This window comes from Pomacea canaliculata, linkage group LG13 (genome assembly GCF_003073045.1).
Source record: "Pomacea canaliculata isolate SZHN2017 linkage group LG13, ASM307304v1, whole genome shotgun sequence".
Classification (NCBI taxonomy): domain Eukaryota; kingdom Metazoa; phylum Mollusca; class Gastropoda; order Architaenioglossa; family Ampullariidae; genus Pomacea; species Pomacea canaliculata.
In genome coordinates this window covers 4,196,272-4,222,048 of record NC_037602.1, presented here as the reverse complement: position 1 = coordinate 4,222,048, position 25,777 = coordinate 4,196,272, and the positions used below count along the sequence as shown (strand labels likewise).

General features: G+C 39.8%; 1 protein-coding gene across 1 annotated transcript in view; it reads left to right on the top strand.

The window, feature by feature from the left end:
• Nucleotides 1-25,777, top strand: part of LOC112554366 (probable E3 ubiquitin-protein ligase HERC1) — a 56,443-nt gene that overhangs the window by 7,642 nt on the left and 23,024 nt on the right. Inside the window, exons 14-45 of the mRNA XM_025222122.1 lie at nucleotides 425-559; nucleotides 832-997; nucleotides 1,346-1,471; nucleotides 1,904-2,119; nucleotides 2,441-2,593; nucleotides 2,834-2,969; nucleotides 3,372-3,560; nucleotides 3,942-4,136; nucleotides 5,327-5,506; nucleotides 5,714-5,828; nucleotides 6,498-6,757; nucleotides 7,687-7,809; nucleotides 8,520-8,638; nucleotides 8,828-8,909; nucleotides 9,122-9,396; nucleotides 9,616-9,810; nucleotides 10,076-10,196; nucleotides 10,627-10,870; nucleotides 11,179-11,303; nucleotides 11,736-11,900; nucleotides 12,598-12,710; nucleotides 13,974-14,504; nucleotides 15,276-15,515; nucleotides 15,710-15,793; nucleotides 16,125-16,401; nucleotides 17,025-17,171; nucleotides 17,442-17,587; nucleotides 17,888-18,051; nucleotides 18,427-19,634; nucleotides 20,023-20,254; nucleotides 20,649-20,872; nucleotides 21,182-21,347. Coding sequence (XP_025077907.1) covers nucleotides 425-559; nucleotides 832-997; nucleotides 1,346-1,471; nucleotides 1,904-2,119; nucleotides 2,441-2,593; nucleotides 2,834-2,969; nucleotides 3,372-3,560; nucleotides 3,942-4,136; nucleotides 5,327-5,506; nucleotides 5,714-5,828; nucleotides 6,498-6,757; nucleotides 7,687-7,809; nucleotides 8,520-8,638; nucleotides 8,828-8,909; nucleotides 9,122-9,396; nucleotides 9,616-9,810; nucleotides 10,076-10,196; nucleotides 10,627-10,870; nucleotides 11,179-11,303; nucleotides 11,736-11,900; nucleotides 12,598-12,710; nucleotides 13,974-14,504; nucleotides 15,276-15,515; nucleotides 15,710-15,793; nucleotides 16,125-16,401; nucleotides 17,025-17,171; nucleotides 17,442-17,587; nucleotides 17,888-18,051; nucleotides 18,427-19,634; nucleotides 20,023-20,254; nucleotides 20,649-20,872; nucleotides 21,182-21,347 — 6,852 coding nt within the window. The remainder of the gene's footprint in view (nucleotides 1-424; nucleotides 560-831; nucleotides 998-1,345; nucleotides 1,472-1,903; nucleotides 2,120-2,440; nucleotides 2,594-2,833; nucleotides 2,970-3,371; nucleotides 3,561-3,941; nucleotides 4,137-5,326; nucleotides 5,507-5,713; nucleotides 5,829-6,497; nucleotides 6,758-7,686; nucleotides 7,810-8,519; nucleotides 8,639-8,827; nucleotides 8,910-9,121; nucleotides 9,397-9,615; nucleotides 9,811-10,075; nucleotides 10,197-10,626; nucleotides 10,871-11,178; nucleotides 11,304-11,735; nucleotides 11,901-12,597; nucleotides 12,711-13,973; nucleotides 14,505-15,275; nucleotides 15,516-15,709; nucleotides 15,794-16,124; nucleotides 16,402-17,024; nucleotides 17,172-17,441; nucleotides 17,588-17,887; nucleotides 18,052-18,426; nucleotides 19,635-20,022; nucleotides 20,255-20,648; nucleotides 20,873-21,181; nucleotides 21,348-25,777) is intronic.

Below are 25,777 nucleotides of genomic sequence, written 5' to 3'. Positions count from 1 at the left end.
TTTCAAGTGTTCACTTTACTTTTGTTAATGCTAGATTATGCTGTGTTTGTGGATGTAGTGCGTGTAGGAGTGTGCTGGTGTGCACGCATGCATGTTTTTTTGGGGGATGGTTTTGGGATGGACAGATGGGAAGTCAGAACCCACCATAGATGGGATTGCATTTTTTTTTATCTCTTCTGAGTGGTCAGGTTCTACTGGATCTAGTCTTCTGAACTGCACAGGAAAAATCCTTGAATATTGTTCAGTTGATTGACATAGCTTGATTACTCATGAGGGCTGTTATTTTAACAGTACTGTATAGTGAAAGTGTCTGTTGATGCAAAGCTTAGTCTGGCATCTGAAAGAGGAAAATGTCGGAGCGATATGGTATGATGAAAACCACATAAATGTTCCTTGAACTTGTGTTTGCTTGCTCTCTCTCCAGACATGTGATAGCTTGGCACAGACCCTTTTGCGTTGACCTTCAGGAAGCAACATTTGCCAAACTGTGCAGTTTCTTGGAGCGCTACTGTGATGGGTTTGATGCCCCATCCCCTCCTCCACCATTTACGTCCAGCGAGTAAGAGATTCTTGGTGATGCATGTGTTTAATCTTTTGATGTTTATCTTTGCAGAAGTATTCTTTTTCACATGGGCATTCAGTCTTAAGTGTGTAAATTCTAGAGGTTTTTTAAACTGTCACTTGCACATAATGTTGAGGATGCTAACAGATTTGAAGGATCTTGCATTGTGATATCAAATTTCATGTGCGTGCACCCAAGTTGGGTCTGTTATAGCATTCTTCATGCAAAATCTTTGTAAAACTAAAAATATCTTTTGTTCTGTCCACCAGGCAGCATCACCACTTTGTCTTGCTGTGTCTGCGTCTGTTGTCATCTCATTTGGCTTTGACTCTGGCCTGTGGGCTGGGTAGTGAGGTGCTAGGGGAGCAAACACAACCCCTGAGAAATTTGTTGTTTCGCCTTGTTGACACTTCCACACCAGATGGCATTCAGCAGGTGGGCCTTACATATTCCATGGACACTGTGGTGTTATTACACATAATTAAAGAATTCATTTTTGTTCATAGATAACAAGTACTTTTGTGCATTATTTTATGAAGATAATGTTTTAAGATTTTTATAATGGGAAATGACTAGGATTTTCTTGTGTTTGAAATGAAAAAACTCATTACATTAAAACGTCACTGATGGAGATCTTCACTTCATCAAGATGGGTCACTACTGCTAAAACAAAAACATTAACGTACAATATACACAACCTGAGCTCCTAAATGAGTTAATGTTATGACAGTCATTAAGCAAAAATTTGTTACTGATTTTTTAATATATGTTTGATTTTTGAAGGCGGTGTCTTCTACTCTGTCGATTGGTGCCTGCCTGCTTTTACCACCTCTGAGGGAACGCATGGAGCTTTTGCATTTGTTGCTTCCTCAGGGACCTGGAAGCTGGGACACACTTACACGAGGACAGGTAATCATGCAGAGCATCAAGTCCAGCAGATTTTTTTACCTTTTGCCCTAAAGAGTTCAAGTTATGTCAGGAAAAAAAGTGTATATTCCTCAACTGCAATATTTTGACAACTAAATTATATTCCATAGTATTATATCAGTTTGCAGATAAGTTGAGATTTTTTTCTACTGAACTTGATAGATGGAATTCGGCCTTTGATAAGACCATGACAGGTAAGGGGAGCTAACAAGAAATGACATAATTGAGTATCCTTTCAGGCATTTACGTGATTTTACCTTGGAGAATTTTCTTCAAATGGTAAAAAGGTGGCAGAGATAATAGGCAAAAGTCTTCAAATAAAAGTTCTCAAAGATGTAGATTGCAGCTGGAAGACTTTGTTGAGGCTGGTCAGGTGAATACTGACAACTAGATACTTCTGACTGTCCCAAACAGCGTATGCAGCTGGGCATTGTGCTGACAAGCCTCCAAGATAATCAGCATGTTGCCACTGTTTTGGGCCTCACAGCGTCCACTGGAGCAGCATCAGATGTATGCACTGTCACCGACTTTGGTGATACTCAAATGAAGCCAGAGTCCTCTTGCACACAAAATCTACAGCTTGCTGAGTTGCTTATGAAGACCATTCTCAGGAACCTTGCTGCACACACGGTCAGTGAGGAAGTGTGGGAGCTGGTGGTGGTGGTGGTAGTAGTGATGGTGGTGGTAGTAGTGATGTAAGGTTAGAAATATCAGACTTCGCTGATGCAGTGATATTTGGATATCAGTAGATTTCTTTGGAAACAGAGGCATGACCAGTTGTATTAGATCAACACAAAAACAACCAGCCATTCAAGAGTGATGTTTGCCTCCAAGGCATCTAAATTTTATTTCCAACAAGTAGCACTAGTGTTTCAGTGCATGAGTCTCGCATTTTTTATGTGTGCTGATGTTTCTTTCTCATGACGACTGATCCTCATTGATCTATTACAGGAACGTTCGTTGTGTGAACTGGAGAAAAACCTGGACAAAGCCAAACTGGTGACTGCCATAGAGTCATCTCCACCTCCTCACCTGCACAACTTGCTGTCATCATTGCAGAAACATCTTTTGGCTTATTGTCTAAATAGCAAGAATGAACAGATGGTTTGGTGCTTTCTTTAAAGTTTTAACTGCTTTTTTCCTCTTTCATTATCAGGTTTTTTTTTCCTGTCAGAAGATGTTACATCTAATGTTTTACTGTTTATCACAGTCTGTGGTATTTTATATAAAATATTTTGCATAAATTCTACAGTTTATTTTTGGTACTGAAATTAAAGCTTTTGATGAATTTCAAGTCAAAATTTATTGGCATTTTTGTCAAGCTTATTTTTATTGTTTGATCAGGTGCAAGATATTGCAAAGCATCTGCAACAACACTTGCTACTACTGCTGCCAGTTTGTGCTGAGATCATCACCCATGCCACAACAATCATTCAAGCAAGTCACAATACCAGCAATGAATGTCACAATCAACTTGAGAGTAAGGATATCTAAGTTTACTGACATTCCCCATTGGGCTCTTTTTAAAAGATATAATAATCATTGGCAGAAAATATTGACAATTTCTTCTTCATACTGTACCAGATGATATGACCTCATGGAGGTATTGCCCTCTAGCCACCCAGTTCCAGCTGTCCACTCCAGTCTGGCCAATCAGGAGTGGACACTGGAATTGGGTAGCTAGAGGGCGATATATCTCTGTATCATCATCTGGTAAGTCATCAAAATATTTTGCTACCAAAAATAGTATTTTCAGGGAAATTGTTTGGTTTCAGTTTAAACAATAAATTTCCATTTCTCTAAGAAAATCTTTATATATTAAAAGTGAAATGCTCATGTGCCTAATTGACTGGCTTCAAGAAGAATGTAACTTTTGAAACAGATGTACTACTTCAATCGCCTGCTGGAGAAATGTTAACTCACATAGTCACGGCATTGGTGCTGGTGCCCGTGCCTCTGGTGCTGCCCGTCTTGCACGAGGTGCTGTCACTGCTTCCATGCTTGGACAGTCTGTGTCGTGCTCTTTCTAGCATGCAGTTCCTAGACCTGTCTCACCTTGAACCTGAAGTTGGTGAGTACTCAGTATTATGATCAAGAACATAAGCTGTCTTCCCAGCTCTTGCTTGTTGGCAGGGAATCCATTTTAGAGTTGAGTCTTTCCCCAGTTCTCTTGATTGCATGGCACATTTTTAATAATAGTTTTTTCAGAACATCTAATTAACTTTTATTTTGATTGACTTTTCATGATCTTTTGCAGAGGTATGTAGATTACATAAAAACTCAGCATTTAGGATAACTGAAAGCTTGACAAGTACTAAATCTTTGATATTTCTAACGTTCTAATAAAGCTGGTTTCCTTGTTCTACAGCTTTGACATTGTGTGACTATCAATTATAAAAAAAAAGAAGTTTTTTGGGGATTTATTTCTTATGAGGGAAATAATGTTCAACAGGAGGAGAAGACGACTTGAAGTCTGTACCTTGGTCATGGGTACTGGACTTAGAACGGACCTGTGCACTGGTAGTCGGACTTTGCATTGGTTCAATGCTGTACGGACCACCCATGATGGCCTGTGAGGCACAGAGCCAGTCTTGGCTATCCTCGCCACTGTTCAGCAATGGACTGCATTTCTCAGTAAAGCAGCTGGGTATGGTTGTTTTTTGGGGTTTCTTTAATGATGATAGTAATGTGAGCTTTAATAGGGCAGTATCCTACCCAAAGCCACTCATTACAAACACAAAAACACAAGACAGACAAAATGGGAATGCCAGGTTATTCTTCTGCTGGATGACATTTGTAGATCAAGACGTCAGTGAGACACATCTACAGATATTGGACTGGAGCAGAATAGATCAGTAATCAAACACGTAGCTCAAATCGTCAGGATGATCTAGGTAATTACAAATCAGAAACTGCAGTAAAATGTTGAAGTACATGACTGTTTGACACTGATGTAAAGTGTATCCCCGAGACAACTTGTAAAAATGAAAAAACTATGAAGGCTTTTAGCCAGAGAGGATTAATGGCGGTGAGAGAGTTGAAAGTGCTTCCACCTTGAGGTGATTTCGCACTATGAGAGTAGAGGGAGGGGAATTAGAAATCCCTGATGCCCAGCCCTGCAGACAGGTGTCACGTACAGAGAGTGTCATGAGACAAGATCTGAACCCTGAATTTCTACCTGCAATGATGACAAGCAAGTGTTTTAACCACTACATTACCGGATGCCCTAGGGAAGATCTCACTACTCTTCAGATTATTTATTCTCGTAGGAAATTATCTCCCCTTGACTATGATTCCACATCCCGTTTTGTTTTCTGTTTGAAATTCTATATCTATTTTGACAGAATTTTTGTGAAAATAACCAAAATAGAGACTACACAAAAGCAGATTAAATTTGAATATTGTATGTGTTATGAAATACTGATTATTTTGTCTGTGAATAGGGTGAGAAGAATCATTTATTTAAATTTGTGCATTGTGACCTATTTTTTGTGAATCACTAATTAACGTATGTTCACTTACTCTTTCTTTTTTTATTTGCCTGTTAATAAAATATGTTGTATAACAAAGATTTGAGTAAAGGAAAAACAGTTGAAGAAGTGCTTGTAATTTTTTTTTTGAAAATGATAGTTTCTGTCGGTCTTCATCAGCTGTGCTGTATGTTACCCATGCCAGATTAACTGTCTACACAACCAAGACCATATTAAGAGTGTTAAAGAAAGAAGAGCATTGTCATTGCTTTTGGATCCTTCAAAATTATGATCAAACCTGGACATGTTATTATAATTTTGAGTGGCTTCTTGTAACAGAGCTTGATGTTTGACTGTAATCTTTCAGAAAAGGTTACAAACACAGTCTGTGAGAATATGTCAGAGAAATACTCTGATGGTCTTCATCTTGAACTGGACTTGAACTTAGAAGAAGAGACCAGCAGTCTGTTGGATTTGGGCTTGGGGTTGCCATGCACTTCAACTGTTCATCTGGTCAGCATGATGCATGGCTTTGCTGTTGATCAGGGTGAGCTCGTATTCATCATACATTAGTTTTGTTTCTCAAGACTTTTTTGTGCACCTGTCAGCCAGATGTAGATTTTTAAAATCTTTGATATATTACTAATGTTACATGTAAGAAAATTACGTATGCATGCTGATTAATACCTGCTGCTACTAACACTGATGATAGAATTCTGTGAAGTAATATTTTGATTTCAAATATTTATTTCAGACTTGGACACTTGTGAGTTGGCAGAGGAAACAGTGTTGGACACTGTGACACGCTTTTACCTGGCTGCACTCCTGAAACATGGAAACCTACTTAGATCTGCTCTGGAATCAGAAGTGTGAGGAAGCGTTGTGGCTCTAGTGATGTTTAGTGCCTTCAGTATATAGTGTTGCTACATGCTGCTCACTTTCTTAGTAAATTGCGCTGATGGTGATTGGTGAAACACATTTATGTGGAGTTGTAAACTATGCATCCATTTTAATTTTACACATTGTAAGCACTCTAATGACGGACAAAGTATTTCACATGAAGATATCTGTAGAAGTTGAATCTGTAGAATCTTTTCACATTTTTTGACTGCTTTGTTGTTTTTTTTTCAGTGCTTACTTTTTATTATTGTGCATTCAAACCCTGGACACACAAAAAGGTTTAAACATAATCAACTGTTCTTAATTTTTGGTTTTCAGAACACTTTTGCACCTTTGCTGCCCTTGACATACAATTTTTATATTCTACAAGAATGCATCAGATGCTTATTCCAGTTTGTAGGAAAATAAATAAAATGATGTGGCCTTTGTCCTGGAGGAGAAAATCTCAGAAACATCACGTTTTGAGCCTTCAAAACAACTACTTTTTTGTATAAATTTCAAGTTCTGGAATAGGTTACGCCCATTGTATTTCATGGGATTTTACACCAAATGAAATTCTTACCTTTGTGCAGAACTGATGATAATATTATTCTTGGAGGATTTGTACTTTCTGACTGGCTTATTTTCTTTGTTTGCAGGCCAAGTCCCCAGCTACAGTCCCTGTTCCTCCTTGTATATCAGCTTCGGAGCAAGTTGGTGTCCTATCGCCAGTCCTACAGCAGCTACGCCACCATACCTGCATCTCCAGAGGCTCGCTCCAAACGGGTCTCTACTGATGAAGAGGGTCCTGAAAGTAGCAGTGCACAAGGCGGCATGTCTGGGCTGCAGCCTCAGACTGAAGGTCTTAATGACAGCAGTGAGACTATTGACTTAGATCGTGAGCACAGAGAGTCAGATGGTAAGGAAAAGTATGTTGTTCATTTGTCTTTAGCATTTGACCCATCTGCTCTGCATGCTACAGTAACTCAGCAAGGTTTTGTGTCTGTATATGTATGTTCATGTGTGCATATTTGTGTAGCTCCGGGAGTATTGATGTACAATATAAAAAATAATAATCAAAATAAAGATGAGACTCATGGCTTGAGGTAACTGCTCTTTGGTTTTTGTTTTTTTTTGGATGTACACCAGTTTTAGTGCCTCATGTTGCCTTGTGCTTTCTGCTGCCCCTGCGTAAATACCTCTTTTCAAGCTGGCTTGGACTCCAGCGGAAGGTTGATTGGTCAGCAGAGCTGATTGACATGCCAGTTTGTTTTAGCACAGAGCCAATGAGGGGGATGTGGTGAGGAGTAGGTTGAGGGAAGGGAGAAATAGCCACATTCAGCTTGCAGCTAGGTTGACCCCAGCACCAGAATCAGCAGTAAACCTGGGTGCTTATAGTGCAGTAGCCATCCAGCTGTTTCTGGTCATGGTGAAAAGATTTTTGCCTGTGATATTTAGGTTAAAACAGTTCTTTTTTATGGAATCTTACCCCCAAATATTACTTCCTGTCTGTGTAGAACACGACTCGTATTAGCAGCAACAAGGCATTACAAGATACAAAAGTAAATAAGATTTCTATTTTGTAACTGCTATTGCTTTAACGAGTGATTGGCGGGAATGCAGACTACTATTAGACAAGCAAGTAAAGAACACTAGCTGTTCAGGTTAGGATACAACTTTATTAATCTGCAAGAGGCAATTTCAGGTTAAAGCAGCTTTCACTTTTGTCAAAAGGTTAGCAGTGTCATTCACCATTATTCATACCTTGATGTGTTTTAGATTCTGTGATTAATTTTATATGGATGCACATAAAGTTTTGATAATCACTTTTATCTTTTTGTTGTCTAGATGATGATGACCAGGAAGGAACACTTCAAGGGGATCGTGAGGAACTATCATACAGCGATGTTGCTCAGCGATTCTTGCAGAGATGCATATTTCTTCTGTTGGCAGTATGCCCACCGATTACAGGTAAACTACATTCAGATTTTTCTGTTGCTTCTTTTTCAACTTTACCAGATTACCCAACTATTAGGAGCATAAGAACTACCACTGCTCTTTAACCAAATAAATGTTTGCTCCTGCTAAAAAGCATGACAACACCGAAGCATGCGTACAGCATAGCCTGTGAACCAAGCAAAAAGACTGTTGAACTTATGATGCAGACGTTTATTTTAATAGTGGTCAAAGGTGGAAACACCTGGGCTCAGTGGGGGTTCTGGCTGCTAGGGCCACTAGTCCCCAGTGAGCAGGGCCAATAATTCGTTTGGTTAAGAGCTTTTTATCATTTAAAAAAGAAGGTAAATGATATTATTTGAATTGTAAAATGTGAAGAGATTTTACACTTTTCTAAACAACCTAAAAATGAAAAAAATCAAGCCATCCATCCATTTTATTTATACAGCTCTTAAGAAAACAGAACAGTAAAAAATTTAATGCAATTATGAATATGTGATGTCAAAAATTTAAGACCAATGGATTCCATATCTGTCTCTGACAGATTATTTTAATTTAAAATTTTTAGTACTGTCATTATTATTTAAACTATGTGTTTTGATATATTTTCATACCCTTGGCTATGCATGTTACTGTTTAATTACTCAGCTCCCTGCTTTTGTCTGTGAACATGCATTAAAAAGGTCAACAAACTTATTTTACCCATGTATTTATGTATTTTACAGAAGAAACAGTAAGTTTGCTGAAGAAATCTCATGAGGACAAGGACCATGTGACTCACCCCCCATCTCCTCTCAGAAGACAACGCCATGGAAGTCTTCCCGATATTACATCGGAACCTGAGGTACACAGGACCTACCATATTCTCTCAGTCTTAAAGGGTGCTATCATTTTTTTAATTGTATGGTTTATTTGGAAGTGATGGAAGCTTTAAGAAAAGCAAAAGTAAAACATCGGAACAAAAATCATCATATTTGATCTAGGATTTATAATTCCTTGTTACTTGCTGAACTTACAGTCTTGTCATCTGCAGGATGAGTCAGCTCAGCCAATTTGGGAGAGGGAAGGCATAGCCACCCCAAACCTAAATTCTTGGAATAACATTCATCATTTAAGTGAGTTTATTTTATTTTTTATTTGTCTGTTTGATTATCTATAAAATGTCTCCTGTTTCAATTATCAGTATTTTTGATGTCACAAATATTTACTTTTATAAAAACTATTGCATCTTCTGTTCAGAGCAACATTTAAGTTATGGAAGAAGTTCAAAACTTGAATAATAACTAGCTGAGAATGACTGAAATTACTTCGTAACCTTTTGCTTTAGGTCCTCATCTTAACTCCCTGCAGAAAGTAAAGGAAATGCTTCGCCGACTACGTTGGCAGCAGGAACAGCTCTTGGGCAGGATGCGAGATCAGGACCGAGACCCAGGCTTAGCTTTTGGGGGAAGCTCCTATCCACTGAGTTCTGCATTGTCCCCTGCTCCTTGGGCAGTGGAAATTGCACGCTTCGTATCATGTGAACAGAGAGCAGGGCGCTTTGACGAAGTAGAAACACTTGAAATGGCTCGTGCTATGACAGTGCAACAAGAAAGAGCAGAGGTCAGAACTCTAAAGACCACTGTTTTCCTGGCTGTCATTGAAACAGTTATTCTTACTCTAGGTATTTCAGAGAAAAATTTTATACTGAGTGTCTAACCTCAGACAAGGTGATCTAAAATTGCATATTTTATATTTTTTTATGGGATCAAAATTAATCAGTTAAAGAAAAAGAATTTTTGAGATTTTGTTAATAAATTAAAGCTGCATTTTTTCTTTCAGTCACGGCTATATGCACTAAACCAAGTGGCAGAGCTGTTTTCAACAGCCAAGGACAAAGAAGCTAACATTGGGGGCTTCAGTCTTACATCTACAACACTCCTTAACTCAGCTCACCTTCAGCTACTGGCTGGCTGCTTTGGCCTGGGCTTGAACTTTGACCTCAAGATAACAGGTCAACATCTACGTCACTATCAGGTCAGGACTGCCTTTTTAGTTATAGACAGAATCCTTTGGGTGAGTGTTGGATACAGAAAAGAACAGTCCAAGACATTTTGAGATGAACTATATTTCAGTAGCTTTAGACCCTCCCCAACCCTCCCCCGACAGCCTCTAGGTTAGGAAACCCTTCACTTTTCTGGCCTAAAATGTTTCAAAACAGTATTAAAAAAAAAGGTGCAAAAAACTGCAATAGCAAAGCTTTATTTCATAGTCTTTTTGAAATGTCTTTTTTTTTTCCCAGGACCTGATCCAGACAGCCAAATCACAGACCCAGCAAGAGATACAGCTGGCTGTCCATCGTGTATACGAAGCTCTTATCAACTCTCTTGTTCGCATTCACCACTCATCCAGCCAGGCATTCAGTAAGTTACACTATGTAAATTATGTACTCTTAACAGCTCTCTTCTGCTAACCCTCATGAGCACTTCTCATTAAAATATTCTACCCAAGGTTAGTTTATATGCTAATCTTATTTCTGTAAATATGCCTCTGATTTACCAGATGTTGTTACTATATGTTATCCTTTGTCTTTACATCTTCATTGTATGTCTTTACTACTGTGTCCCCTATTCTAGCTTGGGTTTGTCTAAAATGCAGAGTATGTGCTCCTATATGATATAATTCTGCCCTGTATTATTATTATTACTCACAAACACACATATATATATAGCACATATATAGCACAAATAACAATGCATTTTCATGACAAACTAATGACAACGGTCAGTTTTATGAGCAGATAATCCTGTATATATTTCTGTAGATTTTTATGCTGTTGTCTGCTTTCTTCAGACACACGATCTCAGTTGCTGTTGTCATCTATTCTGGCACTGAGTGTGAGATATCAACCTGTGGACATCTCACTTGTTGTCTCCTGCCGCCTACCTGCCACCCTTCTGGAGCTCTGTGCCCCAGCATCTCTGACAATGCCCCAGACTTTGCCTCCTGTAACGTGCAGTCTCCAGCCTGCTCAAATGGCAGCCATACTGCACATGTCCAGTCAGCGTCTGTTACAGATCATTGCTTTATCCACTGGGTGAGTCATGCTTGACTTTCATTTTTGCACTTGTTAGTTTTGTTATATTTGGTGAATACCTATTCATTGCTTATTGTGACCTTTGTGTTTGTTTTACATGCTAAACTTCTTCGCTTTCTGCAGTTTGTCTGTTTCAGTGTGTGCAGGCATCTCTCTTATACGCTCAAACTCAGTGTATTGAAGAGTTCCAAACCAAAAAAAAAGAAAAGAAAAGAAAAAGTTTCGTTGAAATTTATTTTTTTTGTTTGAGTCTTCCTGCTGCTCCCTGTAAGGATAAAACCTTTGGATTTTTGTCCATTTATGTCCAGAATGCATTCAGAAAGACTTAGTATTGGTGTGGTACAGACAGTCATGGAGTTGCTATGGCAACGCCTTCAGAGCTTACTTCATGCTGTTTGCCCTTCACTTGCTCCTGCACAAGATAATTCCGCAGGTAAGCTTAGGACTGCACAGAAAATTCAATTCACTATTCCTGAATCTTTTGTATTTTGACTACTAAATTCCTGTTAACTTTTAAAACTGTATGTTCTTAGTTATGGTACTTTAATAAATATTTTCGTTTAGTTATTGCTTTAATATCTAAGTTACGCTAGCAGCTAAGCTTACACATATTCGTACATTTAATACACTGTAGAGTTCATTCTATTAAGATATATATGCCAAAAATGCTTTAAATGAGCAGCTTATTTTCAGCAATTTGAGCATTTATACCGCTAATATCATATTTAGTGTCATGGGAGTTCCATTTTTATTTAAACCTGAGCATCTTTATAATTCTTCTGAAGGTGTCCTTCTCTGTGATTTCTTTCCTAATGTTTCTTGCAAAGTTTGAAAGGATAGCTTGCATTTCTTTTACATTGTACAGATCAGTCATTTCCTACAGAACCAAGCTCTGTGGCTGTAGCAGTTGTTGGCGACTTCCTCGTGTTCCTTCGACGCGTTTGCTGCAACAGAACTGTGCAGCACCGCTTGACAGAACATCGGTGGTTGCAGACCCTCCTCACCATCATCAGTGGCACAGATGAGAAAGGTAATTACATAATGTAGACCAGCAATATTGGTGCTCCTTGCTTCTGCAACTGAATTTATTCTTTGTCCTTACACAATGATATAATCATAGAAGACAGTATGTTACATTTACTCTATTAACTGTCATAAGTTGACTCCCTGATAGTGAGCTACCATGTGCCTGACCTGAGGGCACTCTAAAGATCAGGCGAGCAACCACCCTCAGAGAGGTATAAGGGTGAAAGCAAAGCCAATGCAGCAGTTTGTTATCTTTAGCCAACACTCAACCCAACCAAAGAGTGGAGAGGTTAATTAATATAGCCTTAATGTCATGTCATCTGGTACATCTCAAAATTAAGAAGAATTTGCAATAAAAATTTCATTTCTTTAATGTTGTGAAACAAAAAGAAACTACCTGTTGAATAGCTTGTGTTGAGTCGATTGCCTTAGATTGTATTGTTTTAATTTTAGTAAAAGCTTTCAAATTCTTTGTAAAGAACTGCCCAGAGTGATTTTTGTGTGTGTGCTCACTTGCATATTCATTTGTCTTTAGCAGTAAATTTATATTTTTCGAAAAAGTTGTTAGTTTTAATGAATTTTAACTCGTGAGTCTCAATTTGTACCAGACAATAGCCCTGCCATACAGTGAGGCTGCGTTGTGTCTGCTTTGAGGTGTTGTTTTAAAGACATTTGTGCTACAGTCATGTGATGTTTCGCAGGTCAGCTGTACATTGACAACTTGAGAGTTCGTCTTTTAGCCATGCAGTTGTTGAGCAGTGTGCTTCCTGCTTATGACAAAGAGGCTGACAGCAATACAGATTACAAAAAGGAGGTTAGTACAGGAAGGAAAATGCCATCTCCATGCCGTCCTTTTCCTTATATTACAGAAAAGAGGTTTTCTACACAATCTTGGTTTAGTCTGCTAATGTGGAGGACTTTAACCTCATTCATTTTGCCAGATTCTCCCAGATTTGAAGCAGGCTTTGTATAGCAATTTTTAGTCCAGTCATGCATGATGAATTTTTTTTTTTAAGTGTTGACAGCCATGACAAAGATTTTTGCTAGAACTCTGTGTGATCCAACTTTATGGAGATGGCATCAGAGAGGGTAGATATAGAGAGGCTGCACTCCTTCTTTGTCCTTACTTGTTAAGAAAAGTAGTGACACAGTTGCATCCCTTCGAAACATAATGCTACTAGAGTGCAGCCTCTCTATATCTATGCTCTCTGATGGTATCATGCATGGTGTGGCTGCTAAACTTGCTAAGGTTGTTGAACACATTAATGCATTCAGCAAAGAAAGCAGTCTCAAAGATCTCTTCTGATAACACTCCTAAAGTTACCATCGTTGATGTGCCAGCTGCAATGCTGTGCGATAAAACCTGAATGGCATACTTAACCCGAAAGGCTGAAAAACCTGGTAATTTCAGGTGTTTTTCTGTGAGACGTGGAGGCATTCAGATACAGCTCCTGCTATCCATACTGAAAAAATCTCCTATATATTTCAGTAGATTCAGTACATCAAAGATGGCTGGAACTGCACACCAGATCAGCCAGCACTATTTTGTTCACAAGGTTCATGAAATTGCTTAGTTCAAAATGCTCAGAGCAGAGAGCACAGTTTACATGCAAGTATGCAAGTACAGTACTGGCTGCCCAACAGATCGCTTTTGCCGGCAGTTCTGCACCCACTTTTTACATCTATGGTAATGACAACACAAAGAGAAACTGCTAAGCATCAGCATATGTAACAAAATCAAAGATAAATGCGACTTGTTAAATCTACTAAAGAAAGGAAATGCTGTTAATTCACCTCTGTTTGTATTTCGGAAAACAGAACAATCAAAAACCTTTAGTTTGAGAGTTGTGAAAACTCATTTAAGTCACCATGTACCACCAGGCATCCTCTCATAAACAACGATAGTCGTTACAGGGGTGTGTGGCTGCGGTCACATTCAGGATAGCACGGCTTCGTTTTCCTGCCTAAGTGGTGGCTCTTGTCCTCTTTGCTTGCACATAATCGGCTTTTATTCTGTTGTCTGGTTTTCAGGAATTGATGAAATAGATTTTTGATTTATCTTTTTATTATTTCTTAGGTAGTTGAGAAGTTGTTCCAAAGCCTTGCTGCCATATTTTGGAAAATCCCTATAGCTAGTGCGTTAACAGCAGCACATAGCAAGAAAGCTGACCTACAGAATGCAAGTTCGCTTGGGGCTTTAGCTGGTTCCACTGGTGCAGCTTCTGCTACTGTAGCTGGCGTCACTGCCACCACCTTAACGTCCACAGCTGCCCCTGGATCCTCAGCAGCAACAGCCACAAGCAGCCCACCTTTCCTTGCTTCAGTGACCTCATCTCTGCTTCCAACAAAAGACTGGTCAAGCCTTCCCATCATATCGACATCAAACTCTGCTCCGGCTAATGCTTGCTTCTCTTCCTTCATTCCATCTTCAGCAACACCTCCAGCCGCCTGTGAGAAGGACCAGGTTGAGGTTGAAGGGGTGGTATTTGACCCTGATCGCAGCTTGGCATGCAACATAGAAAATGGCCACACATTGGCCCATGGAGCTGGTGGTCGTGGGTATGGTCTGGCAGCTACACCAATGACATCAGGCTGCTATCAGTGGAAGGTGTGTTTGTAATGCAGAGGATAGCCAAACAATTATCATTCATCCATAATATGGCAACTTAATGTCCATCATGATGTTTATTCTTGAAGTCTTTTTTTCAGGATGATGTGACATTTTTTTATGTGGCTGAAGCATAATTGACTTGTTATATGTCTAAAACATTGAGAACTATCAGCTAGATAAACATCTTTCTTGACAAAGACCAATTAGCTGAGAAAACTTTTGTGCAATGGGCACTAGAAAATATAAGTTTAGTTTATTCCTTGTTGCTCCTCTGAGGAGCGTAGGGGCCCAACAACACCTCGCCAATGGACCTGGTTTTGGGCAGCCCCCTTCAGTTGGGCCCAGGTGGTTCCGATGTCCTTTACCTCGCTCTCTACTATTCTTTTCCAAGTCTGCTTCGGTCTCCCAACTCTCCTCTTCCCCTGAGGGTTCCAGTCAAGAAAATATAAAGGGTGTCCTTATTTTTATTTAAAATTCATATAGATGCCTGAAATTCCTGAAATGGCTAAGACTGAGGAAGAAATGCAGGAGTCATACTGACATTAAGATAAACTATTTTTATTCTTTCTTTAACAACAATTATTTTTGATTGAACTTTGTAAAATTGAATTAATTTTTATGTATGATTTAAAATTTCTTTAATTGCTAAATTATCAAGTAATCAAGTAATTTTTTCAGATTTTTCACTTTTTGGTCAGAGAATGTCATTATATTTTCATTTTTATTGTAAGAAAGTTGGTGTTTTCACTGTTGTCTACATTCTTTCAGTTTCACATAGTGAAAGAGAACCGTGGCAATGAAGGAACATGTGTTGGGGTTGCTCGCTGGCCGGTCAGGGACTGTGGACATCGTACAACATCCGACATGTGGCTGTACAGGGCCTACAGTGGCAATCTGTATCATGAAGGAGAACTTAGACATGCCCTCCCTCGCTTCACTCAGGGTGATGTTATCACTGCTATACTTGACATGGATGCTCGGACATTGTCATTTGCGAAGAATTTTCAGGTGAGTTTTTTCTTTATTTGCCTTTCTTTTTCAAATTTCTTCGCTCTCAATCTGCCTGTCATCTCTGACATACAGTTGTTTTTCTTAGCCACGTTCACCTCCAAAACACTAAGTTAACTTTCTTCCTTTGTGCTTGACAATAACTGTGATATGTCGCTTCCACATAATATCTTCAGAATAAATTGTATGTCTAGGAGCCCCAGCTAGCCTTCGAAGACCTTGAACCAGGAGAGCTGTTCCCTGTGGTTACATTTTATAGCAGCAGTCCAGGAGAAAAGGTAAAACACAACCATGGTTTTATTTTTCGAATCCCTTTTTCTTCATCTTTGTGTTCTTGTAAAAGCTATTAGTTTGCTATAAATATCAGTGATGACATTACTATGGTCAGTTTATAATAAGAAAGATGTCAGCTGTTTTAAAATCATCTACAGATCTTATTTGTGATTTTTACAAATCTTAATGTGGTTCAACAGGTATCATAAATAGTTTGACTTAGGACTGAGAATGGGAAAGAAAATTTCAGAGACATTTAATGAAGAAACGTATTTAAAAGTTCCAGCTGTTATTTTTTTTTTATTGGCTTCATATCAGGATTTTCATCATCAACAGGTGAAAATCTCCGACATGCAGGTGCGCATGACACCAAGACAACTGCTTGCAGGTGACCCAGTATGTGCACCAGCCACGGCAGTTGTTGCAGAAGCAATGATAGGGCTACTCCGGCGACTACACAGTTGTGCAGCCTGGGGTCCATGTGTTAGTGCCAAGATATGCAGCATTCTAGATGCAGCATCAGCCTGGAATGCGTCCCGTGTCACAGTCACCTGTGCTACCGACAGCTGGACCAGTTCGCATAGGAGCAGAGGACAGTCAGTTGATGCTACTGGTGAGAGATGGATGTAGAAAAGGCATTAGCAGAAAGACTTGAGGCAGATGCGAGACCAGTGTCACAAATTATTGGCACAATGTGGTGTACAATACAAACTTTCACAGCATCATTACCATCATCCTTTTCACCAAGAAACCCTTTTATTTTTAATTTTGGTGTAGAACTGCTCTATTTTTTAAAATGTATTCTCAAGCTTTTCCATCAGCCATTGTTTTTTTCTGTGGAAACTTATTCAGGATTGTAAAGTGCAAATAGAAGTCATGGTAAGCTTTAACAAAGAGTTAGTAAAGCAGTGATAGCATGGAGTTAGTAAACAATAAATTATTGCGAGGAGTTAGTAAAACAGTAAGCTATAGCAAGGAGCAGAATGATAATCAACACATGCACTCTCTCTTTTTTCCCGCACATTCTTTGTGTCGGCTACATTAGGAGGATTTAGTGGGTGTATTCCAATAATTGCATTCATTCATTCAGGAAGGAGTGAGAAACTTGATACCCAATCATATATTCTGTTGAAACCTGCTCTGCTTTGTTTGCCATATATTCAGTACTTCTCATTATGGACATACCAGGCTATGTATGTTAGAATATAGAAACAGTAACTTTCATGTCATTCGCAGATTCAATGATGCAGTCTAAGGACACAGAGCAGATGGTTTCTTGTAAAGAATCTAAAGCAGATATTTCTGATGCATCAATTCCTGTGGTCAGTTCTCATTCTTTGGACCAGATACTTAAAGACCAGGAACAGGATGACTCTGCCACCAGTAAGTAGTTGATTCTCATGTGTTGTAAGGCCATTTAATGCTTGTACTGCCAGGCTCTTCTTGAATTTTAAAACAAAATTGCTCATTTTGATGTGTCATATCCACAAGGACTTACAGAGGCATTCTAACAGAAATAAATAGCCTTGTCTTGCATTGATTTTGGATACAAATGGATGGTTACTGAATGAATGGGTGCATGATGGATATGTGGATGATGGTTAGTAGCTCTTATTAACCATGCAAATTTTTATGCTTGATTGGACCTTGCAGAGAGCAGCAAAGAGACATCATCAGGAGCCAGTACTGAAACACCGCCTGTAGAAGTTCCCAGACTGAACAAGACCAGCAAGTCATCAGAATCTAAAGATTCAGACTTCAGTCAACAGCCTGATGACCTGGACTGGCTGTGCTCAGAGGTAGGACATGAACAGATAGGCAGTAATATGTGGAAGAATAGATGTTACGAAAAGATGTCACGGTGTGTTTTACTTTACCACATGCACTGACTGAAACATGCATTTGTCAAGTTGCAAGATTCTTCATTTCCCAAATAACTTTCATGGACATAACCTGTGGTAGTGTTAGGCCACAAGCTATATCCATATAGCTACAAGGGTCATTCTTACCATAAGATGCATCCAAAATCAGTAACTTGTTTTGGAGTCTACAAACAAATATTTTGAGTAGATTTTCAAGCATTAAGCATCACAACACAGGTGTGGCCTTGCCTTGCTGTCCTGGGAGGCCTTGACCGTGGTTTGCGTGTTGGAGCCAGATGCATGCATCGCACCACTGGCAAATTGGGTGTGGTGCTTGGGCTTGTGAGACCTACAACCACACTGACAAAAGTCCAGTGGGATGATGGCGATACCAGCACAAGGTATGCACATATAAATCTGGAGTTTGAAAAAGAGAAAAAAATTTAAAACATTTAACAATGTTTAACTGTTTGGTAAGTGTTCTATGATGCAATCTTCTTAATGATCTTGGGGTTAGTATAGTATAGTTTCAAGATAAAGAGCAAAATGTCTAAAAAAGCTTGATGAGAAGTGTCATCATAATGTTTACTGGAAGTGTCATGAAAGTTGGTCAGAGGTGCTATAATGATTGAGCAGAATCTAGGAACTAACTTCTTGCATTATACTGTCTGTCTATCCTGAAATTAATGCAAAATTAAATCAAAATTGTGAGTAAAATTAAATCAGAGATTTGGTTTTTGTTTTTTAGACCATTGATGTGAAGCTTTTCTTTCCAGTGATACCCTGATAGCAAATCTGGAGCCAGTAGACATGCCAGCACTCAACATAGAAAACCTGAGTGGTCTTCAGGCCCACCACCTCCATGCCATCATGTATCTTGCATTCTTGAAGGATGGTCGAACTCGTGGAGACTGTGACTCTTGCAGCAGAAAATCAGATGGATCTTGCAGCTGTAAAAAGAAAAAAGACAAAGAAAAGGGAAAAGAGGATTCATCAGTGAGGCAAGAGGAGGAGACAGAGAAACTGATGAAAGAGCTGGACCGTGACATAGCACGCATGCTGGCAGATGACCTGGATGCTTATGACCACAATGCAGACAAAAAGGAGTACTTGGTGCATGTCAAAGATGTCTCAAGAGACATTCCAGGGCACGTACTGCCACCAAGAGTAGAAGAAGTGCAGGAAGTAGAAAGTGCAGTGAATGCAGCAGATGTTAGAAACGAACCTGGTCCAGGAATATTAGAGGTCTGTGAAGCTACCAGCATGGACCAGTTCATGCCTGGTACAAGCTCAGAACAAGATCCGTCTGCATCAGAGAATAGGACCAGTGAGCAAGATACCAAGTCAAGTTTAGGAAAGGTGGCACAGCCTGCTCGAGAAAAAAGCTCAGGTTCATGCACTGCCATCTCTCAGCAAGATATACTTCAAGTAGCAGATTCAGAAGGAGCAAACACCTTAACACCAAGCACTACAGCATCAGCAGCTCAGTCCCATGCTGAATCAAAGGTTGAACAAGAAAATCACGAAAAAGACGTCAGTGCAAGTGATGATATGGAAGAAGCAAGCTTCTCATCTCTGCATACCTCTTGTACTCCAGGATTTTATGAGATCCTACTGGAGCTAATTCAAAATAGAGAATTTCAGGCAGTTAAGCTGGCGTCCATGCAACTCACAGCAATAAAGGCTCTGTCAGCCATCCTGCACTGCAGCCGTTTTACAGAGATGTTGCTGGTTCCAAGGGTCAATCTCCAGCGAGATGGGTCGCAAGAGAAAGCTCTTCTGGAAGACTTGGCTGCACAGAAGGACGAGGACCTGAAAGCAGCTGTACGTGCAATCATGAGGCAGCTGGTGCATCGGGCCACATTCCCTTCTCCTTTCCGACGAGCTGTTTCTTTGTCTGAGCTGGAGCGATCATTCACAGTTTTGCACAGCGATATTGTGCGGACTATGGCAGAAGAATCTGTAGGAATACCTCCCATGGAAGGCAAGAAACTAAAACTGTACTGATTATATGGCTTGGTATCTCTGGTACCTGTACTTTCTTCATGTTGAAGCTAGGAATGAATATATAATAGTAATTTTGTACTTTTTTTAATGTTGTAGCTGAAACAGGACCCCCATATCACCTTGTCACTGTCCTACTCCCTTCATCTGCTTCATGAGAATTCTTCTGTGAAAATATCAGTCATTGTGTTCTGCAAATCAAGTAGTCATTTAGACAGTATTTGTGTGTGCATGTAGATGTGTGTGTAGAAAGTGGGTGTTCTTTGTGTGTGTGTGTGAAGGAAAGAATAAGCATCTAATAGTTGTTTTGATTTTGTGCGGGTGTTCAGAGGGCTCAGTGGTCTCTTATCATTTCCTATATGTCACAGAGTACTGTGCACCACCTAGAGACCTTGATGATCCAAAGCTTTCCCGTACAGTGGTCAACAAACCTAGCATCCTAGGAAGGCGCTGTCTGCCACCACTATCTTTGGATGCATCTCTTGGAAGGACAGCTATGGCCATCACACCAGGTGCAGTGTCAGTCATCGACAACGCTCAGGGCTTAGTCTCGAACCAACAGCAGACTTCCATTCTGCAGTATATGCGCACAAGTTCCAGGTTTGTTACCTTCTTCAAAGCTTATTATTTTTTGCTTCTGTCTAAATTCTTCCATTTTCTAGATGTTTCAAATGTATTTCTGGTAGTTTTTATTTTTATCTGCTGTTATGCATGTTGATGGCATGCCAACAAAGAATTTCAAAGCTAAACTTGCAGTAGAAGCTAATAGCCTTTGTTAAATACAACAATTGTTTCTAATCAGATGTCCACTTTAGCATAGTTTGGCATATTGCTAACTTTTTAGTTTATCTACATTGAACTGTGGGGTCATCTTCTAAAATTTCTCTTTAATGTGTTTCACCTTCCTCCTTTTCTTTATAATTGCAGTAATTTGAAACTGTTTTCTCGTGCTTGTGTCTTAGATGTTATTTGTTTGCTTGTTTATTTACTTTAGTGCTGAGGATATGGTCAGCTTCACTCGTCGAATGTTCAGTGCCCTGAAACCTCGCCTACCTCCTAGTTCATCCACTTCTCGTTCTGAAGCTCAGCCACTTCGGCCCCCACCTCCTCCACCCATTCGCTCACGATCTCCTTCCCCTCCTCCTCCACCCATTGTGACACCTCTTTTGGAGATGGGCTTCCAGCTACCTCACATTCAGAGAGCACTTTCAGCCACTGGTATGATTATTTTTGACAGTCTTGTGCTTGATTGGATGATTAGCATTTTGGCTAGAGCCTTATTGCCTTCAGGCTGCTCAGTCAGTTCAGTAGGAGGTGTCTGCATTTGTCAGCCTGTCTTAACTGGAGTGGCTTTGTATACTTTTGGTGCATCGGAATTGAATGGGTGGGCAAACAGATGTATGAGCATCAGTTGTGTGTTTATTGTGAACTGTATTATCATTATTACCAAGATCTTTCAAAGCATGCTGGGCAGCATAAACAATGATAAACGTTTTCATAAAATTTCATGCTGATTTTTACCTGCAGCTATCAATGGCCGTGATGTGACGGCTCGAGCCATCAATCGTCTCGCTACATGGATGCTGGAACATCCTGAGCAAGCTGAAGACTCTAGCCCCATGGAATTTTTACGAGAACCATGCATCTCACTGCCAGATGACCTAGGAATTCAGCCCGCGTCTGACAGGTTATCGTCAGTGTCATTCTAGTATAATCAACTTTGCTTTTATTAGGATCTTTCTTTTTTTAAATCTCATTAATCTCTTAAAACTTCTCTTTCATTTACTTTATACCTAGATGAGTTATTTCTTTTGGGATATTTTATAGAACCTCCTTACTTCACTATTCAATATATCACTAAACAAAACCTGCTTTGTATTATAATGTTTTGCAGAAATCATCTGTTAAAGTTCAGTTTTAAAAAGACTGCTTATAACAGACTAGCTGTGCCTCTTTTACATATATGATTGTAGTCTCTGCAGTGTAGCACTTTGAATAGCTGACAATCATTATTTTTTGCACTGACCGAAGGGTTGTGAAGTGAAATTTCTAAATTTCATGTCATAGTTGCTTCCTTTATGGTATTTTGTGCACCCAGAGAATGTAGTCGGTAGATGTACCAAAAAAGTAGAAAGTTGCCTTCAGGACATCAAAAGACATGGTTTTTACAAGGTAAAGGCTATGTGAATCTGAAGTTCTAACTATAACTATTGAGATGAGGGAAGTATGCAAAAAAAGAAACAACTGGGGAGAGCTAGAGGCTGAGGTAGCTAGGACAGCTGGAGGAGAAACAGGCATTCGTAAAGTCAGCATTAAAAAAGAAACAAAATAATGATAGTAAAGAGTCACAAACTTCGTGCACATTAATATCATGATATTTAAGTGTGTCTGTGTGTGTATATGTATAAATAAAACATTTAATAAAACATTGGTTAATTTATACTGATATTAAGTCATAGCTTATGAACTAAAAAGCAGACCAGTCCATTTCTATATTAAGACCTCTCTCATTTATAACCAGAGTTTGGCACATCGTAATAGATAGGTTCTACTGTATTTGTAAATCATGTATCCTCTTTTTTTCAAAATAAATTTTAAGATTTTATGTGACAAAATTATAGTTTTGAAATTTTTCAAAATTAAAGCTTTGATCTGTTTCCTGTTCCTTAAAGCATTATCTGGTGGTGCAACTGTTATAGTTAGCTTCTGTATCCAATAGTGTGAGAATTGGGTTTTCTAGGCTCACCTATCATCTCGGGCACATTGTTCTTTCTCTGTATGTGTCACGGATCTAGTCAGAGTGCTAGGACTGGGCGCGTGTGTAGATGAAAGCGTGCGAATGAATGGAATGTGAAAAATGACGTAGAGTGACGTCAAAAGAAAGAGTGAGGTAAGGGAGAGGAACGTTGAGAGGGGATATGGAAGCAGAAGGACGTGAGAGGACATTTTTTTTGGGAAGAAGAAGGAGGTTAAAAGAGCGGATAGAAGACGGAGTGAGTTAGAAGAGAGCCTTTGCCAAGACAATGTGCCTCGCGAGTGAGTAAAAGATTGAGTGTGATAGTCAAAGAAGAAACCAGCGTGTTAGTGACTGTATTTTTTTTAGTCGAGATTTCTTCTTTTGAGTTTTTGTTTAGTAAACAAGGGCAGACTCGATCGAACAGGCGAATCTTTTTTTTTTTTGAGTGAAAGAACGCGCAATTGTCCGACCCGCTGGTGAGTTTGAGAGAGCGAGAAACTATAGGCACCGGCGGCGTCGTGACAATTTGGTGACCCCGACGTGATTCGTCTGTTGCGAGTCTGTCTGCGTCGTGAAGAAGTCGTCAGATTTGTTTTATAGAGATTTGCAGAATAGAAGGAAAATGGCTGCTCAAGAAGAAATGGTGATAGATGTTGCAACCTATAAGGAGGAAGGAAAAACAATTGGACTAGAAGGTGAGGCTTTGACAAAATATATATTACAGTGTATAGAGAGACATGAGCGACGCTTAGCACGAGCAGCAGAGAAAGAGAAAGCAGAGAGAGAAGAGAGACTAGAGAAAGAGAAAGCAGAGAGAGAAGAGAGACTAGAGAAAGCAGAGAGAGAAGAGAGACTAGAGAAAGAGAAAGCAGAGAGAGAAGAGAGACTAGAGAAAGCAGAGAGAGAAGAGAGACTACAGAAAGCAGAGAGAGAAGAGAGACTAGAGAAAGAGAAAGCAGAGAGAGAAGAGAGACTACAGAAAGCAGAGAGAGAAGAGAGACTCGAAAGAGAAAGAAGAGAATTTGAATTAGAAAAGCTACGGTTGGAAAACAGCGAAAGGATAATTCACAACGACAGTGAACCCGGCCGTGGAGGTCGAAATTTCCAAGGACTAACCCCAAAACTTCCACTTTTTAAGGAAGAACTCGACGACATAGACTCATTTTTATATCGATTCGAATCACACGCTAACGCCCTTCGATGGCCAAAGGATCTATGGCCTCTCCACCTTTCAGCCATTCTTCAGGGAGAATCTCTTAAACTTTACCATGCTCTTTGTATTCAGGGATCTGTTGAATACGAAAAACTAAAAAGAGAACTATTAACTAAATTCCAGTGCACAGAGGAAGGTTATCGTGAACGACTAAGAAGCATTCGACCCCAAATGGGAGAGTCAATGATATCCTTCTCGACAAGATTAATAAGTATAGCTGACCGATGGGTGGAACTTTCTAATGTCGAAAAGTCATACAACGGATTACGAGATCTTCTTTTGCGTGAGCAGTTAATTCAAAGCGTTTCAAGAGACCTGGCGGTTTTTCTGAGAGAAAGAGCTCCTAGCTCCGTTGAAGAAATGATAGACTGTGCTGAAAAGTATAGACAAGCCCACCCAAACAAGATCTTGGCTCGGCGACCTGAAAACGCCGTAGCTGCTAACGCTACGTATCATCAGCCAGGCAAACCCAACCTTCCTCAATCATACCCTCCTAGAATGCCTAACACCCAAACCATATCTCGCCCTACACTAAGTCGTCCTACTACCCCGATACCTCCCTCACACCCTTCCGTATACCAACGAAACAATCAACCTAGACAATTCCAACCCCGCTCCCCTCCTACCTCTGAAAGCATCCAGTGTTATGCTTGTCGTGGGTATGGCCATCTAGCCCGCGAGTGTGCTAATACACTGCGTCGCGAACACAATACCGCCGCAGCAGTGGACACGGAGGAGGCAACCGCTAACATCGCCGTCTTATGTTCCTCCTCGATCCCTGACGAATTGGGACAGCTACATCTTTTCCAAGGAGAAGTGAAAGGGAAGTCCGTCCAAGTTTTACGAGATACAGGAGCCACAATCTCAGGCATTCGGGCAAGTTTGGTGGCCCCACATGAGTATTTAAATAAACGCCAGACATGTATAACATTTGGCGGACGGCGAGAGATCTTCCCGTTGGCGAGAGTCCAAGTTAGAACTCCATTCTATACTGGGCCCCTCACGTGTTGCGTGATCAAAAGCCCCTTCATTGACCTAATCATTGGAAATGTTAGAAGAGAAGCTACTCGTTGTGATGTAGAATCTGAGAGGACCAAGGCTCAAAATGTGTCACAAACACAACAGCCGACAATACCGAGAGAATCGGCTCCTCAAGAGGTTCATGAAACACTGAACCGTAAAATCAACGACATGAGTGATGAAATCAGAGAGTTGCGACAATGTTTACAGAACTTTAAAGAAAATACTGAACGTGATGAATGCAGACTGCAGAGAGAACTCAGAGACCGGGACAAAGAAATTATTGGGCTTAAAGATGAGACAGAGGTTTGGCGAAAAGAAAGAGATGAATTGTGTAAACAACAGTGGGTGACAGTTGGTGACTTTGCAGAAAAGGTTCGTGAACTTGAATTAGGTCATAAGAAACACTCTAATGACCTACAGAAAGCCTTGGAAGAAATCAAATTCTTCAAGGAGCGTGAAGAAAGCATGAAGAAAGAACTTGAGAACACTGTAACAAAAGAGAAATATCTGGACAAGGAGATATCGGCCAATGGTGAGACTAACAGGGCGGTGGAACGATTGACAAGACTAAAAAGAGAACCCGAACAAATCTACGAAGACAAGAGAAAGACTACAAAAGTGTATCTGGACTCGAGACATCAGATGTCGAGTGAAGTAGAGGAAAAGATGACAGACGCTGGCATCGTAACCAAAGAGTTTGAGGTTCATCAGACCTTCAAAGAACTCAAGACAGATCTGGGAAAAGCCAAGAAGAGACGACCATTTTCAGAGGACTATTATGGGACAACTTTCAAAGAATTAGGATAACTGCTGCTAAGTATTGATCCGGAGGACAAGGACAAGAAAGAAGAAGAATGTGAGAGTATTCAAGAACAGAAAAAAAGAACTATCAAACTAATCTTTACATGACTCTATAAGGATAGAATACAAGCCTTCTATGACTGTTGATTTTCAAAAGGGACGTGTCATGAGAAAAAGGATATTGTTATTTAATGTAAAATCAGAAAAAAGTGACTACGAACATTAACATTGGGATTAGTATAGTGTTTGTCATGTAACCTAGCTTTACGGACAATGAAAAAAAAAATTAGGAAAATTTTTTTTTTCAATGGAAGGGGGGAGAAATGTCACGGATCTAGTCAGAGTGCTA